General features: G+C 44.0%; 1 protein-coding gene across 3 annotated transcripts in view; it reads right to left on the reverse strand.

The window, feature by feature from the left end:
- The window catches only part of UXS1 (UDP-glucuronate decarboxylase 1), an 86,649-nt gene extending 70,169 nt beyond the window's left edge, over positions 1-16,480 (reverse strand). For 2 of the 3 annotated variants that reach the window (XM_040425057.1, XM_040425056.1), the window contains exon 1: positions 16,234-16,480. In XM_040425057.1, coding sequence (XP_040280991.1) covers positions 16,234-16,327 — 94 coding nt within the window. In that variant the 5' untranslated portion in view covers positions 16,328-16,480. The remainder of the gene's footprint in view (positions 1-16,233) is intronic. The other variant, XM_040425055.1, reaches the window with a different exon arrangement.
- Between the last annotated feature and the right edge of the window lie 656 nt (positions 16,481-17,136).

A 17,136-nucleotide genomic window follows, 5' to 3' on the forward strand; every position in this document is an offset into this window, starting at 1 on the left:
TATGCCCCCATTGTCCATGATGAGACAATCCCTTTAAGCCACATGCTTATCAGTAAAATAAGAAATGAGGTATAATGAGTTTTTTAATGTGAGAGAGCAGAGATAAGGAGTCAGTCTGGTCCTCAGATGACGGAAAAAAACAAAACATCCACAGGCAGCAAGTAGAGCATGTCAACGCTGTATAGAAAAAATGAATCAATATTGTCAATAAAGACCAATTAACAAAAGATTTTTAGCTCAAAATAAGTATAATGCAATAATAAAAATAAAAAAAAAGTCCCCAAAGGTGTACATAGCCTTTAAATCAGCGAGTGCTCAATTAGATCTGTTTCATGTGAATCAACTGGATCCACAAGAGGTCGAAATCCTACACATGGTGGCCAATATGGAAAAGATTTTGTTGGTAAAACTGTATTACCTTCAAAATAGTGCAGCTTCTAATTTTCATGTACAGTAAGTATAGTAGTAATGCAATTCCGGGAAATCCATGTTCCCAGTGTTTGCATATGTTTTGTGCTTAGAGCAGTGTGCTGCTACATATACAGTTTTTTTGTTTTTGCATGTCAGAGATAGTGATGTGCACCTGCACTTTATTACATATTGTTTGAAAGTTCTGGTTTGATACTTCTTGCATTGTACATATAGGGAAGTGGCTGCCTCAATTTGGACCATGCAATCCTGCCCATTTGCCCAAGGCTTTTAAAAAGGAGTATACTGCAGCTGGATCCTACACTGCCCTGAATGTTGTAGGCTTAAAGGCTATGTACACATTTAGGGGCATTTTTTTAATTTTATTATTATTGCATTGTACTTATTTTAAGCTAAAAATCATTCAATTAGTCTTTATTAACAATATGGAATCCTTTTTTCTGTACAGAGCTGAGATGCTCTACTAGCTGCCTGTGGATTTTTTGTCTTTTCCGTCATCTGAGGAGCAGACAGACTTCTTATCTCTGCTCTCACACATTATAAACACTCATTATAGCTCAGTCCTTATCAGTACGATAAGAACAGCGGCTTAAATAAGTGCTTATGACCTCTCAGTAGTTTAGAGATGAGGCTTATTAGATGACCAGCACAAAGTGAAAGTACCAGTCACACAGTTAGAAAAAACAGTTAACCCTTTGTGACAGAATGGCTCAATTGAAAAAAAGATTTTTAGCCCAAAATAAGTTAAATGCAATCATGAAAAAAATTGACTCCAAAAGGTGTACATAGCCTTTAAAGCCCAGGAGACGCAAATACTGATAGGATAGATTCCCATCTGCAGAAGCCACATTGTCTTTGTTAGATGGGCCAGACAAGATTCTGCAAAAAAAAAAAAAAAAAAAATGTATTCAAAGAGCTTCAAATTTGCATATATATTATTAAGTATAGCAGTATGCAATTTAGAATAATTCATGATGTTTGGGCATGGAGCAGGGTTCTGCTACATACAGTATTTGTTGGCTATTGCCTGCCAGGCAAGGTAGTGTGGATCTGTACTTTATTATACTGTACATTGTTTTGAGGTGCTGGTCTAATTCTTTTTTTTGCATTCTTCAAAATAGTGAAACCATTGTGCACCGAAGGTTTGTCATATGTGGGTGCCGTAATGCCTGTCCTTAACCTAAAGATGTCTCAACATCTGAGAACATCTTGTATTTTAAGCTGCAGCTATGGAACAGTTTAAAGGTTTGTCAGGTCAATGAACTGGCAGGTTCAAAAATAGACGCTTGTGATGATAGCTCTCGCCCACATACATCATTACCTCCTCACCATATAAAGGTGAAACAGCAGCCAACCTTTAAAGGATAGCTGTCATATTTATTTTTTTATTTGCTAGTTTATTAGAGCTAGGCATGTATACCTGAGTTAGTCTGTCAATGATTGCTAAAAGATCTGTAATTACCTTATAATAACAGCTTTCATTAATGTCCCCTGTCCCTTTCCACTGCTCCCTTAAAAGACAGTTGGTAGGGCTTGTCTGTCTCCCCTTTAGTGTAAACAGAAGACAGAGGGGCGGTCCTTCACACTGCATGCCTGCATTAGGCTTCAGAGTGAGGAGGCGTGTCTCAGTAATCCAATCTGATTGGCTGGCAGGAAGCTGCTGGCTACAGCAAGTGTGTATGGGAAGTAAGGGAAAGCAGTTTTGGCCTCAGAGGAGCCATCTTGAGAAGATCCTCATATTGTAGGATTCAAAACAGCTGTAACTAAGGGGAACACGGTGGTATGTGAAGAACTAAAGATTTCTTTATGCATAATGCTGCTGCTGCAGTAAAATATGCTAAAATAGATTTTTTGATGACATGACGGTTATCCTTTAAAGGGAATCTGTCACTAGCAATTTACCCAAATTTTTTTTTCATGAATCCATGTTTAACAGAGTACCTTTTTTCCATCTGTCTTATTTTTTTGATTGTCAGTCTTGTCATTTCTTCAAAAAAAAATTGATTCTTATGATATGTAAATGACGCTGTAAGGAGCCCAGAGGGGCGTTGTTCTTTCTCCACGGTGCCCAGGAACGCCCCTCTGAAGTGCTGTGCCCGGCTAAATTTGAAAACTAATAACGCCTCCAAGTTCATCTAAATCGCCTCCCTGAGGCGCGGCTAAGTGCTCAACACCCCCCCTCCTCAGCGCCGCGCTCTGCTGCAAACACCCCGATCCTCCTCTCGCCGGCATCCCAAATCTGCGCCTGCGCGGGGATTGGGATGCCGGCGAGAGGAGGATCGGGGTGTTTGCCGCAGAGCGCGGCGCTGAGGAGGGGGGGTGTTGAGCACTTAGCCGCGCCTCTGGGAGGCGATTTAGATGAACTTGGAGGCGTTATTAGTTTTCAAATTTAGCCGGGCACGGCACTTCAGAGGGGCGTTTCTGGGCACCGTGGAGAAAGAAGAACGCCCCTCTGGGCTCCTTACAGCGTCATTTACATATCACAAGAATCGATTTTTTTAAGAAATGACAAGACTGACAATCAAAAGAATAAGACAGATGGAAAAAAGGTACTCTGTTAAACATGGATTCATGAAAAAAAAAAAAAATTGGTAAATTGCTAGTGACAGATTCCCTTTAAAGCTTTGGCCTTGGTGGAGTTTTAAAAGAGGTTAATATGCAACAGCATATTTTCTGGTCAGTATTTTGCATAAGTATTTGTAGGTCAAAGCCAAGAACAGTTCCAGAATACAGAACAGGGAACACAGAAGAGGGACAAATATTTCCAGAGTCTCTCTGTTTTGGACCAGCTTCTAGTTTTGATGACCAAATACCAATGTAAAATACTGGACAAGTTGTTGGGTGAAAATTGCCTGAGACTGGAAATTTTGACGCCCAAAGCTGCACCAGGGAAATCATGGCAGCAACCACGGTTATATATATTTTTTCTACATGGCTACAGTTATGAATGGAGGTTGAGGCTAATCTGCAGATGGCTATATGACTCAAAGGGGTTAATCCAGCTAGGACATTTACGGCATACCGATATGCTATAAATGTCTCCACCTCTGGGACCAGCTCCAATCTTAAGAATAGGACCCCGAAGTGAACAAACTTGTCAAGCAAGGTTTAGGGAAGGGTCCCGTTCTTTGAGATAGGAGCAGGTCGCAAAAGGTGGGACTACCCCACCTATTGGACATTTACAGTATATCCTATTGATTTGAAATGCCATAATGTCCCACATGGTAGTACCCCTCAATAGCACAGTCACCTTTACCTTATAGCATCTAACTTAGCAGGGAGTCTAAAGAAAACTAAAATCTATAGGGGGGTATTTATTAAGATTGGCATTCTGTACGTGCGTGCTAATCGTGGCATTTGTCCTGCTGGCGAGAGACGAGCCACGATTATTAAGAGTACAGATTCTTTACGGTAAGAGCAGCGAGACTATGGAACTCTCTGCCTGAGGAGGTGGTGATGGTGAGTACAATAAAGGAATTCAAGAGGGACCTGGATGTATTTCTGGAGTGTAATAATATTACAGGATATAGCTACTAGAGAGGGGTCGTTGATCCAGGGAGTTATTCTGATTGCCTGATTGGAGTCGAGAAGGAATTTTTTATTCCCCTAAAGTGAGGAAAATTGGCTTCTACCTCACAGTTTTTTTTTGCCTTCCTCTGGATCAACTTGCAGGATGACAGGCCGAACTGGATGGACAAAGGTCTTTTTTCGGCCTTATGTACTATGTTACCATGTTACAGGGACTGATAAAGGTGGGACATATTTAAAAAGCAGTACAAGGTAAATAAAGGAAAAGATTTACAAAGAAAATCAATATTTTATATAGATTTAAAATAGATGCCTTATGAAAGGCATGTAGAGGTGTCTAAAGGCATCCCAACAGCCAGAGTCCCTAGTGTGCATGAATGACCACTGACAGATAGCAAAATGCTGTAATTGGCAGTCCCATAAACTGTGAATGGAGAAGTAGGTACACATGCGCAGTATAGCTCCACTCACACAGAGCCGGGGGTCCCATGAGTTGGCCCCCAGCGATCATACTTTTATCACCTATCATGTGGATACAGGATAAATGCTGTTAGCCCTGTTAACTTTCTAGCTAATGATGGTGGTAACTATTCCTTGGCATTTCTAAGATTCACATAAAATACTTAAAGGCTATGTAAACCTTTGGTGGCAGTTTCTTCTATTATTGCATTGTACTCATTTTGAACTAAAAAACATTTTTAAAATTTGTCTTTATTAAAAAAAATGAGCAGTCTTCCCTGAACAACTTTGATTTTATCTAGTAGCAGGACCTGTATTTTCACTCTGTTCTGTAAGGCACCTGGCCTAACCGGCTCCTTATCTCTGACCTTAGAAAAACTCATTAAAGCTCAATTCCTATCTTACTGATAAGCAAGTGGCTTATTACACCAACAGATTATCTGACCAATATCTGTCCAATTTATTGGTGTGTATAATAAAAGATCTGTGTGTGTAATAGGCCATCTGATCAATGATTGGTCAGAAAATCTGTCAGATAACCTTTTAGTGTAATACAGCCCTTAAATAAGTGTTAAGGGTTATTAGATGACGGCCCAAAGTGAAAGTAGCATCCACACAGCTAGAAAAATGGTTAACCCCTTTGTGACAGAAAAGCTCAATATTTTTTAATAAAAACTAAATTGAAAAATAATTTTTAGGCCAAAATGAGTAAAATGAAAAAAATAAAATAAAATTGTCCCAAAAAGGTGTAAATAGCACTAACTTTTCACACAGCTTTGCATAAATCAATAGTACAAGCGACCACAAGACACTTTGTAATATGCCTTATCATTGAGAAATGTCTAGTTCTCAGCTGGTTACCTCTCCCTTCCCTTTTTGCTTTTCACTTTGTCTCACTTCAGCAAGCGGCTTTTATCATGTAGAGAAAGTTAATACACGGCACATCCATATTGCCTCCTTTGCTCGTTTCCATGGTAACAGACCACCCTGCAATCCATCAGTGGTGGTCGTGCTTGCTTGCACACTATAGGAAAAAGTGCAGTCTCTCTGGTGGTTGGGACTGTGGGAGCGCACATAGGCTGGTGCTTTTTCCTATAGAGTGCAAGCATGGCTGGATTGCAGGGTGGTCGTAACCATGGAAATGAGCAGTGTATAGTGTGATGGAAAAATGAATCCACCCAGCAAAGGAAGCAATATGGACAAGTCACAATACATTAGTAGGTGCCTTGTATTAACTTCCTCTACATAATAAATGTTATTTGCTGAAATGAGACAACCCCTTTAAAAAGGTGGTCAAAACAGACGAGTTCAACCAAAAAGAAAAACAAACACTCGTCTGGCGAACTTTTCCAACGAGTGTTTTAGCCAACTGACGACAGACCATTATCGTCTGAAAAGGAGTTGGACGTGTTTAATATTTTTGTCCGATAGTCTGACGAAAGATCCTTCATGGACAAAAAGATCTATCTTTGATAGAACATTCCCAGAAAGATCTTTCGTCCATCACCTGGCTTCACTGAACATGTGAGGCCAGTTTGAACAACTGTAATGCCAATACTGACTAAAGTGTGTACTGTGTATGGCCATGTCTGCGAAATGAACGTTCACCAGGCGATTGATTGTTCAACTTCTATCTAACGCGTATGGCCAGCTTTAATCCCATCCAAGACAGATCAACTCTACAGGAGGATTATATTACATATGTCAATACAAGTCTATAGAGAGGAGGAGGGGGGGGGGGGGAGTGAGCAGGAGCACACACAGACAACAAGACTGCTGGAGCTACATGAACTGAGATATAAACTCCCTAAGTGCTTTATTCACAACCATACAGGTCAGCAGGGCGGTGGAGTTGAGGCTAGTTTTAGATGGAGACAATATCTTAAAATATTATCTATTAATATTGTGTAATGAATTTATTAACTTTCATATAAATTTATAAAAGTTACTCATAAATATATATGTTCTATCAATCTAAGGCCCTTATTTATTAAAATAAGCAGGATGTTCCAGAGGGGATAGATAATCAGTTCCAAACTCTCCTGTCCCTTATACTAGGTATATTCCTTTCCATTTAATGGCGCTAAACCTAGAGTGGTTTCTGCTGTAGGATATGCAGTGTAAACCTACAGTCGTGGCCAAAGGTTTTGAGAATGACACAAATATTAGTTTTCACAAAGTTTGCTGCTAAACTGCTTTTAGATCTTTGTTTCAGTTGTTTCTGTGATGTAGTGAAATATAATTACACGCACTTCATACGTTTCAAAGGCTTTTATCGACAATTACATGACATTTATGCAAAGAGTCAGTATTTGCAGTGTTGGCCCTTCTTTTTCAGGACCTCTGCAATTCGACTGGGCATGCTCTCAATCAACTTCTGGGCCAATTCCTGACTGATAGCAACCCATTCTTTCATAATCACTTCTTGGAGTTTGTCAGAATTTGTGGGTTTTTGTTTGTCCACCCGCCTCTTGAGGATTGACCACAAGTTCTCAATGGGATTAAGATCTGGGGAGTTTCCAGGCCATGGACCCAAAATGTCAACGTTTTGGTCCCCGAGCCACTTAGTTATCACTTTTGCCTTATGGCACGGTGCTCCATCGTGCTGGAAAATGCATTGTTCTTCACCAAACTGTTGTTGGATTGTTGGAAGAAGTTGCTGTTGGAGGGTGTTTTGGTACCATTCTTTATTCATGGCTGTGTTTTTGGGCAAAATTGTGAGTGAGCCCACTCCCTTGGATGAGAAGCAACCCCACACATGAATGGTCTCAGGATGCTTTACTGTTGGCATGACACAGGACTGATGGTAGCGCTCACCTTTTCTTCTCCGGACAAGCCTTTTTCCAGATGCCCCAAACAATCGGAAAGAGGCTTCATCGGAGAATATGACTTTGCCCCAGTCCTCAGCAGTCCATTCACCAAACTTTCTGCAGAAGATCAATCTGTCCCTGATGTTTTTTTTGGAGAGAAGTGGCTTCTTTGCTGGCCTTCTTGACACCAGGCCATCTTCCAAAAGTCTTCAACCTCACTGTGCGTGCAGATGCGCTCACACCTGCCTGCTGCCATTCCTGAGCAAGCTCTGCACTGGTGGCACTCCGATCCCGCAGCTGAATCCTCTTTAGGAGACGATCCTGGTGCTTGCTGGACTTTCTTGGACGCCCTGAAGCCTTCTTAACAAGAATTGAACCTCTTTCCTTGAAGTTCTTGATGATCCTATAAATTGTTGATTGAGGTGCAATCTTAGTAGCCACAATATCCTTGCCTGTGAAGCCATTTTTATGCAACGCAATGATAGCTGCATGCGTTTCTTTGCAGGTCATCATGGTTAACAATGGAAGAACAATGATTTCAAGCATCACCCTCCTTTTAACATGTCAAGTCTGCCATTTTAACCCAATCAGCCTGACATAATGATCTCCAGCCTTGTGCTCGTCAACATTCTCACCTGAGTTAACAAGACGATTACTGAAATGATCTCAGCAGGTCCTTTAATGACAGCAATGAAATGCAGTGGAAAGGTTTTTTTGGGATTAAGTTAATTTTCATGGCAAAGAAGGACTATGCAATTCATCTGATCACTCTTCATAACATTCTGGAGTATATGCAAATTGCTATTATAAAAACTTAAGCAGCAACATTTCCAATATTTATGTAATTCTCAAAACTTTTGGCCACGACTGTACATTATACAGTAATAAGTAATTACATAGAAAAAATTGGGCTGGGCATAACATTTTCAATAGATGGTTCCGCAAAAACAGAATTGATACGGAAGACATACGGATGCATTTCCGTATGTGTTCTGTTTTTTTTGTGGAACAATTGACTTGAATGGAGCCACGGAACGTGATTTGCAGGAAACCCCTTATTTTTATCGGCAGCTTTCTCCAAACGTATCAAGAAATGGCCCGAAAAAGTATTCTCCTGAGTCCTGAGAAGGGGATAGAGCAAAGATTAATTTTAGAAGTCTTATCCCCAACCAGGATTTCCTCCAAAGAGCTCTGCGTGCTGCATTTGATAAGCTCTCATCTCTGGCAGCAAATCTAACAGATTCTGCAGATGTGTCTGCCAAAAAAGCTGTTGCGGATTTTAATAGAGGAATAGAAGCTATTATTTACTCCCGTGGAGTTGTTTTTTTTTGTGATTTTCTAGCTCGTTCAACCACAGATACATGGATCTAGCTAACGTGGCAGCTATATTTGCTTTAAGACTCCCATTATTTCCGCAAAAGGCTATACGCTTTTCGTTCCATCAGGTCTCTGAGTTGAGACGCAACTTCAAATAGCAAAGAGGTCTTTTTTGTTTACTTTAGCCACTTGAACATCAATTTTCGGAACATTGTCAAATAATTTGGATTCAGAAGGATCGAACAGCAGACTGTTCATAAATTCTTTGGAAATGCCCAGCCTCTTCTCAGGATCAGACACCTCTTTCATAATCATTTCCTTAATGTTCTCGTTTATTGGGAACACTCTGGCACGTTTAACTGTAAGTCCACCAAACATTTCTTCATGTATGGAATGTGCTTTCTGGACATCCTCAACCCCCATGGTAGCACGAACTGCCTTTAAGAGGTCATTCATTTCATCAGATGAAAAGTAGAACTTCCTATTTCTCTCTGACACTTCTCCCATAGGTTTGTCATCAGCCCATTGCTTGGAAGAAGACGCGTCACCTCCCATGCATTCGGAATCCGAGGAGGACACTACCCTCATTTTTGGTCGCTTAGGGGGTTGAGGTCCCTGGGTCGTCTCTGTCATAGTCGACATGGAGGACCGAATTTCTTCCCGAATCATGGTTCTGAAACCGTCCATAAGTGATGGTTGCTTCTCACGAATAACATTAGATATGCAGTCCTTGCAGATTTTTTTTTACATATGACTCTGGTAATCTCTTGAAGCAAGAGGTACATTTTAGAGGGTTTTTAGCTTTCTTCGGTGCCTCCTTTGAGGATATGAAAAAACAACCTGATCAAGAGGAATTTTACATAGAGTATGTTGGAGACACCCATGTGCAAAAAAAATAATAATAATAATAATAATAATTTAGATACATAAAAACGGATATCCCACAAGGGGAACTTACAGGAGGCAGTGCTGGTGCATCAAGCTCCCTAGGACTTTGCAGCTCAGGGCCCGACATATTGAGACAGTGAAGTGTCACTCTACTCACTACCTCAGATCAGCGTTTGTCCGTGGCTCCCCGCTGTTCTTTTATCCTGCTGCCACTGCCTCCCGCTCCTGTGAACTTCCGGGTCGTACCACATGACCGCCGCGACCCGGAAGAGAGACGTTGTGCGTCTTCAGTGTGCCTGCACGCCGGCCGCGTTACCAGCTCAACCCACAGGGGGAGAGGAGGAGCCAGCAGCCTGGGAGCAGGCTCCGGATGTACCAGAGCGAGCCCTCCCGATTTCCCCAGCCCAGTATTAGCACGTGGCCGCCGGCGGACTGGGGGGCTCAAAGAAATTAAATGAGCTTAAAGGGAACCTGTCACCTGAAAAACACATATTAAACCGACCACAGTACCTTACAGTATCCCCCAGTGTGTTGATAATCATGCTTTTCTTTGCTCTTTGTGTTTCTTCATACTTGTGAAAAACGCAGTTTTAATGTCGGTTGGCGCTGTCTCCGAGTCAGGCTTGAAGTCAAGGGGGCAGCGGGCTCCTTGCTTCAAGTAAAGCTAAGCCCGCCCCTTACCCCTCCTCACTACAATTAGATGGACGTGATCGCGCTCTTCTAGCGCATGCGCGGTACGCTGCCTGTTACAGCGCGATCCTCACTCACCCACCTGCATTTTGCTGACTGCGGATGCACTGGACAGTTCGATCGCGTGGCCGGCCGGCGCGCTGTAACAGGCAGCTTACCGCGCATGCGCTAGAAGAGCACGATCCCGGCATCACGTCCATCTAATTGTAGTGAGGAGGGGTAAGGGGCGGGCTTAGCTTTACTTGAAGCAAGGAGGCCGCTGCCCCCTTGACTTCAAGCCTGACTCGGAGACAGCGCCAACCGACATTAAAACAGCGTTTTTCACAAGTATGAAGAAACACAAAGAGCAAAGAAAAGCATGATTATCAACACACTGGGGGATACTGTAAGGTACTGTGGTCGGTTTAATATGCGTTTTTCAGGTGACAGGTTCCCTTTAAAGGGAACCTGTCACCGGGATTTTGTGTATAGAGCTGAGGACATAGGTTGCTAGATGGCCGCTAGCACATCCGCAATACCCAGTCCCCATAGCTCTGTGTGCTTTTATTGTGTATAAAAACCGATTTGATACATATGCAAATAAACCTGAGATGAGTCCTGTAGGGGACCCATCTCAGGTTAATTTGTATATGTATCAAATCGTTTTTTTTTTTACACAATAAAAGCACACAGAGCTATGGGGACTGGATATTGAGGATGTGCTAGCGGCCATCTAGCAACCCATGTCCTCAGCTCTATACACAAAATCCCTGTGACAGGTTCCCTTTAAGGTAAATAGGAGACCGTTCCTACAGGTCTCCCAAGAAAATAAAAATAAAAATTCCACTTAATCTCCCTGACGTGCAAGGAGACTCTTCTCTGCCCCTGGCCTCAGTAGGAACAGGAAACATTGGGGAATGGTGATGGGAGGGGGCAATTTAACCTCTTCCGTGTTCCTGCCCTTACAGAGGTCAGGGGTCAATCTCCTTGTGATGCCGTCATGGTGATGATATGGAAACCTATTTTTAATATAAGAAGATTGACAACTATCATAATCCATATCACTCTGCCTTTACAATTTACCTGCTTACTTTATCTACCGACTACCCAACTTTGTGGACCTGATCGGCTATACAACATATTATACGCTACTGGAAGGGTGTGGCGCTTCTCTTTTGGGGGGTATAAACAAAACCGGAAATGGCGTAACTAATGGTGTATGAACCCATCCTGTAACTTCTCTGCTCACTCCTTATCTATTGTCACACGTAGGGTCCTTTCACATGTCGGTAGTGTATTGTGGATCCGCAATACACCCGGCCGGCACCCCCCTAGAACGGTCTATTCTTGTCCGCAATCGCGGACAAGAATAAGACATGTTCTATTTTTTTGCGGAGCCCGGAAGTTCGGGGCCGCGCTCCGGAAATGCGTATGCGGAGAGCACATAGTGTGCTCTCCGCATCTCTTCCGGCCCCATAGAGAATTAATGGGTCCGCACCCGTTCCCGATATTGCGGACCCATTTGCGGACATGTGAATGGACACGTAGTCTGATATCTACGTTGTCACTCCAATAGCTGCCTTCCTTTTTACCCAAAATTTCTGCTTTCCACCCTATCCATTTTTTCAATAACGAATACCTCTATTCCACTGGCGCCTCCTGTTTATATTATCTTTCGGATTAATTGTTCCTTAAGATTTGATTAACCCTCTCTTTTCTAACCCCCATCTTTTACATGCCTAAATGCAGAAGCTAGAACTTTGGTTTACTGACTCCAGAGTCCTGCAGGTCAGTACCTCTCTGTAATGTCCTCCATGATCCTGGGGCTGTTTCTGAGTGATTAAGAGAAGGTTAGGAAGCAGATTTTTCTCTACTTTCAGTGTGCAATGGATGAGAGTCTGTACCCACCAGTTCTGGGAAAACAGCAAACTAGAGACAGAGCCTGCAGATGGGAAAAGTCCTAAAAATGCCAGATACAAGTGATATAATGGGGGTCATTATGCAAGACCAGCTTTTCACCCCCTTCTTTGATAGCTCCTGCACTGGCAGAGGAAACGGCAAATTTAGTCTGTGTCCTTCATTGGAACCCACACCAACCACTGACAGGAGTAGTTTTCACTTTGCTTTTAAGCATAAATGTTATTAAATTTGCCGGGGGTGATGTCCCTGCCACTCGCAACTAGAGACAATGGCATAAAAATGCCTGTGCGACAAAATATTTCAAAAGTCGCAAAAAAGGCGTCTAGCGACATATGCGGAACAATTCATTTCAATGGGTCCGCAAAAAAAAAAAAAAAATAAGTGGTTACTCCGTGTGCATTCCGTTTCCATATGTCCACTCCGAAAAAAAAGTCCTATTATTGTCCGCATTACAGACAAGGATAGGACTGTCCTATTAAGGGCCAGCTGTCCCATTCCGCCAAATAAGGAATGCACACAGACGTCATCCGTATTTTTTTTTGCAGACCACAAAATACATACGATGTGCATGAGCCCTAAATTGCCATCCTAATTTACACATTTATATAGCCGTTATACATCTCCAGGAGGCAATCGGACTACGTTGCCAATAATACCTTCGTAGACACAGAAGACAACCTGAAAAGTTAGCGCACCTAGAAATTTTCTGCTGGCAGCCTGGCACCCATCTCACTCCTGACTAATAATAAAAGCCATAATAAGGATCCTGAGGAAAAAAGCGCTCAATTTAAAGGGAACCTGACAGCTCATTTATGTGATATAAGCGATCCACAGTACCTTTTTTCATCTGGTTATGGTGCTCCAGAAGCGAGCGAGCCTTGATCCCTTTCTGTAACTTGTAAAACAGCAGAAAATGCCCTTTTTTATTCTTGTTCTTGTCTTATGCCAATTAGTCTGTTCCTCTTTTTTCCTCACTAGGAATAATGTTGATACTTGTATAGAAAGTCCTTGAAAATTACAACCAGAGCGAGTGCCGGTCCTTTCTATACAAGTATCTGCGGACCTTCCCTGGACACGCGCACCGCATCACTGACAGCGGAGTGCCGCCTGTATCTTCTCTGGATAGGAATAATGTTGAGTCACAGCTGGACTGACGTTCTCCAGGCCATGGAACATCATTCCCCATTCTTATGAGATCCAGCACGGGCTCTGTTCACTTTTACTTGCAGTGCATGCCCAGTGAATAGCGTTGTACAGTATCTGTACGGCCTCATGCACACGGCTGTTGGGCCCATTCACGTGAATAGGTCCGCAATTCCGGAAATGAGGAACGGAGTCACAGAATGGAACACAGGAAGCACAACTTGAATGGGTCCGGCCCGCTGCACGGATGTTGCCTGTGCATTGGGGGCCGCAATTGCGGTCCCCAATGCACGGAACGGCCGCGTGCATGAGGCCTACAGGTGAGAGCGCTCTCACCTTGCTGCGCATGTGCAGTGAAGTGCTGAAGCCAGGGGTTGTATAGCACTATTTCACTGGCCAAGCGCCATAAGGAGCCCGAGTAAGATCTCGTGAAAACTGGGGATGACGTTCCCTGGTCTGGAGAACGTCAATCAAGCTGCTGGGAGGGGATAGTGAAAGCCTGACTTCTAGGAGGTTGGCGCTGGCCTCCTTGACTTCCACAAGCTAAGTATCAAACAGCAAAAACAAGGATAAAAGCAATTTTCTATGGATTAACAAGTTACACAAAGGAATGAAGAACCACTTCTCGAGCACAAAAAACTGATTAAAGGGAAACTGCTCACAGTACCCATCAGATTAACAAGCTGTCAGGTTGCCTTTAAGGCCTCTTTCACACGAGCGTGACGGATTAGGTTCAGATGCGTTCAAGGTGCGTTTAGTGAAACTTGCACCATTTTGCAAGCCAGTTCAGTCAGTTTTGTCTGCGATTACGTTCAGTTTGTTTCCGTGCGGGTGCAATGCGTTTTTCACGCAGCCCCATTCACTTCTATGAGGCCAGGGCTGCATGAAAAACGCGGAACATAGAACATGCTGCATTTTTCACGCAACGCAGAACTTATGCGTGAAAAAAACGCTCATGTACACAGACCCATTGAAATGAATGGGTCAGGATTCAGTGCGGGTGCTCTGCGTTCACGTCACGCATTGCACCCGCGCGGAAAACTCGCCCGTGTGAAAGGGGCCTAAGACTGGTATAGCATACTGGATACTCACGCTGGCATGCAGTGGGCATAACTACAATGTAATGGTCTTAGTCACACTAACTGGGTTTGTTAGTGGAAGGATTTGTAATAAAGATCCTTTCATATCGGGCTTATGAAGTGTAGAAACAATGTATCGGAGCAGAACAGTAGCGTACAATACAGTAGGGTGCTGGCATTGCTAAGGCTACTTTCACACTGGCGTTTTGGCTTTCCGTTTGTGAGATCCGTTCAGGGCTCTCACAAGCGGTCCAAAACGGATCAGTTTTGCCCTAATGCATTCTGAATGGAAAAGGATCCGCTCAGAATGCATCAGTTCCGTCTCCATTCCACTTGGGAAGCGGCCACCAAACCGCTGCTGCTTCCGGCGACGGAACTGCTTGTCGGATCACTCTGCCACAATTCTGAAAGTACCCTTAGTATCTCCTCCATGCTTGTGTAAGGCCAGTTTCAGCCTGGGAAACAGGCTCCAATTAGGGCAGTATTTCTTGGACTGAACACAGCTCCACAGCATGCAGCGGATCTACTGAACTGTAGTCATGGCTAGTGTTGCGCGAACTTCTGCATACAAGATTCGGGTTATCTAAGAATTCAGTTATGGATTCCGCTACCACGGATGATAAGTTACGGTCTGTGGTAGTGGAATCCTGAATGGAATTCTTAGATAACCCGAACCTTGTACGCCGAACTTGGAAACAGAAGATCGCTCATCCCTACTCATGGCATTATGTGAGTAATGCTCTGTAGACCAGCAGTAAGATGGGTCTTCGAAGCATCATAAATTACGATGAGTTCACTTCAGAGACCAGTGTTCAGTCTGGGAAACATGCGCCATATGGGAGCAGTATTTCCTGGTCTGAACACTGCTCCTCTGAACAGTAGGCCGCGGATCTACTGAACTGTAGTCACGGCATTAATAGGAGAAAAGTTGAGTAGACCAACAGTTAGACAGGAGTTCACAGCATCATAAATCATTAAGGTAAGCAGTGTTTCCCAGACTGAATACACTTGTATACAAGCCGGAGGAGATATTGCACAGGAGAGTTGGATCAGGATTCAGACTAGAACAGATCGTCGTCATCGTAGAACAGTTGAGCAAAAATATGCTGCATGCATATTTCCCATTGAACACAAAAGTAAAGTGTTTTCAATGGTTTTAAAGCATATTCTGGGGTGTAAGACAAGCGTCATACGAACATGGCCTTACGGTGCGGCTCCGATACATTGTTTCCCGCACAATTTGAAATTACTTTTATTACCACTAAACGGAATAGCGGAACTGAGACTATAGCATCGTGGTACAAGCCTGGGCATACAAGGTAGTGTGGCAGCACTGGTATCTTATCATACACAATATACACGATATGCTGCTGGTGTTCACATGCCATGTTCTGGGAGACATGCAAACAGAAAATGCTTACATTATACATAGGCAACTTCACATTTTGGAGAATAAGCCAATCCCTGCCCCTACCGGGGACATCTACCATTTAATGCAGTGCCACGCTTTGTGTGGGCACACTTTCCTCCTGGTTCAGGTACTTCATAGAAGTCCTGAGGAGGATTCATGCAGGCTATACCCTGTCGAGGTGCCCCCCAGGTAGGGAGGAGTGCACAGCCTGCCAGCGCCGAGATGGAAAAACTTCCAGCATGGCAGCTCCAGCCCAGTGAATGGAAAAAAGGGGGCATTGTCCTCTCCAGTCCAGGACCTCCTCCACTCCTGGCAGTGTGCTCAGCAGCTCCATGCCATCTCATAATGCCAGGGCCACACAGGTCTAGGTCACTGCCCCGTGCCAGCTGTCACTAACCACCACCTGGACACTAGGGGCGCCTGGCAGTGCCCTGTCACAGAAGGCGGTGGGTACACTCAGCAGAATACAAGGCGGGTAGGGGCCACCTGCTCTGTGACCAACATACACCTCACACTGCCCCCACCTCAGGGCCCGGGCTGACTTGGAAGGAATGAATGGGCGAACGGGCACTGCACTCACAGGCTACATAGGCGATCAAGGCGAGAGCAATGAGCAGCTTCATCATCCGTCTATTGATTGCAGTCAGGAAGCGACGCATTCGGCTTTTTACCATCACCAGCCGGACCGCGTTCCGTACCCGAACTCGGAGCTGGGGACATGGAACCCGGCGTCACGATTAAACCCCGGGAGGAAGGATGAAGGCCAAGATAGGGGGACTAGCGTGAGTTCCTGCCCGGTCAGGACACCACGCATGCGCACAACTGTACCGCACTTCATCCACTCTCGATACAGGAAGAAAAAAACACGCAAATAAGAGGAGAGCGCATGCGCGCCGCTGACTGGCGTTCGCTGATCACGTGATAGGGCGTTAGGCCTCAGTTTATAGGAGTAGCTTTACCTAGCAACACCAAGCTGTAGTAGTGTGCGCGGCGGGCACGTCCACACTGGGCGCACTTTACATGACTGCTGTATATTGGGCGAGCTGCAGCACACAAAGTTATGTAGACTGTCTAAAAGGAAACCTGTCTTTGTTGCCCATAACAACTAATCGCAGCCCAGCTTTCATTTTACCCCTAGACTAGAGCATATAGGTCCTGGAACGGCTGAGGTATAGCTTACTCTAAGGGCTCTTTCACACTTGCGTTATTGTCTTCCGGCATAGAGTTCCGTCGTCGGGACTCTATGCCGGAAGAATACTGATCAGGATTATCCTAATGCATTCTGAATGGAGAGTAATCCGTTCAGGATGTCTTCAGTTCCGGTACGGAACGTTTTTTGGCCGGAGAAAATACCGCAGCATGCTGCGCTTTTTGCTCCGGCCAAAAATCCTGAAGACTTGCCGCAAGGCCGGATCCGGGATCAATGCCCATTGAAAGGCATTGATCCGGATCCGGCCTTAAGCTAAACGTCGTTTCGGCGCAT

The sequence above is a fragment of the Bufo bufo genome, chromosome 3 (genome assembly GCF_905171765.1).
Source record: "Bufo bufo chromosome 3, aBufBuf1.1, whole genome shotgun sequence".
NCBI classification, from domain to species: domain Eukaryota; kingdom Metazoa; phylum Chordata; class Amphibia; order Anura; family Bufonidae; genus Bufo; species Bufo bufo.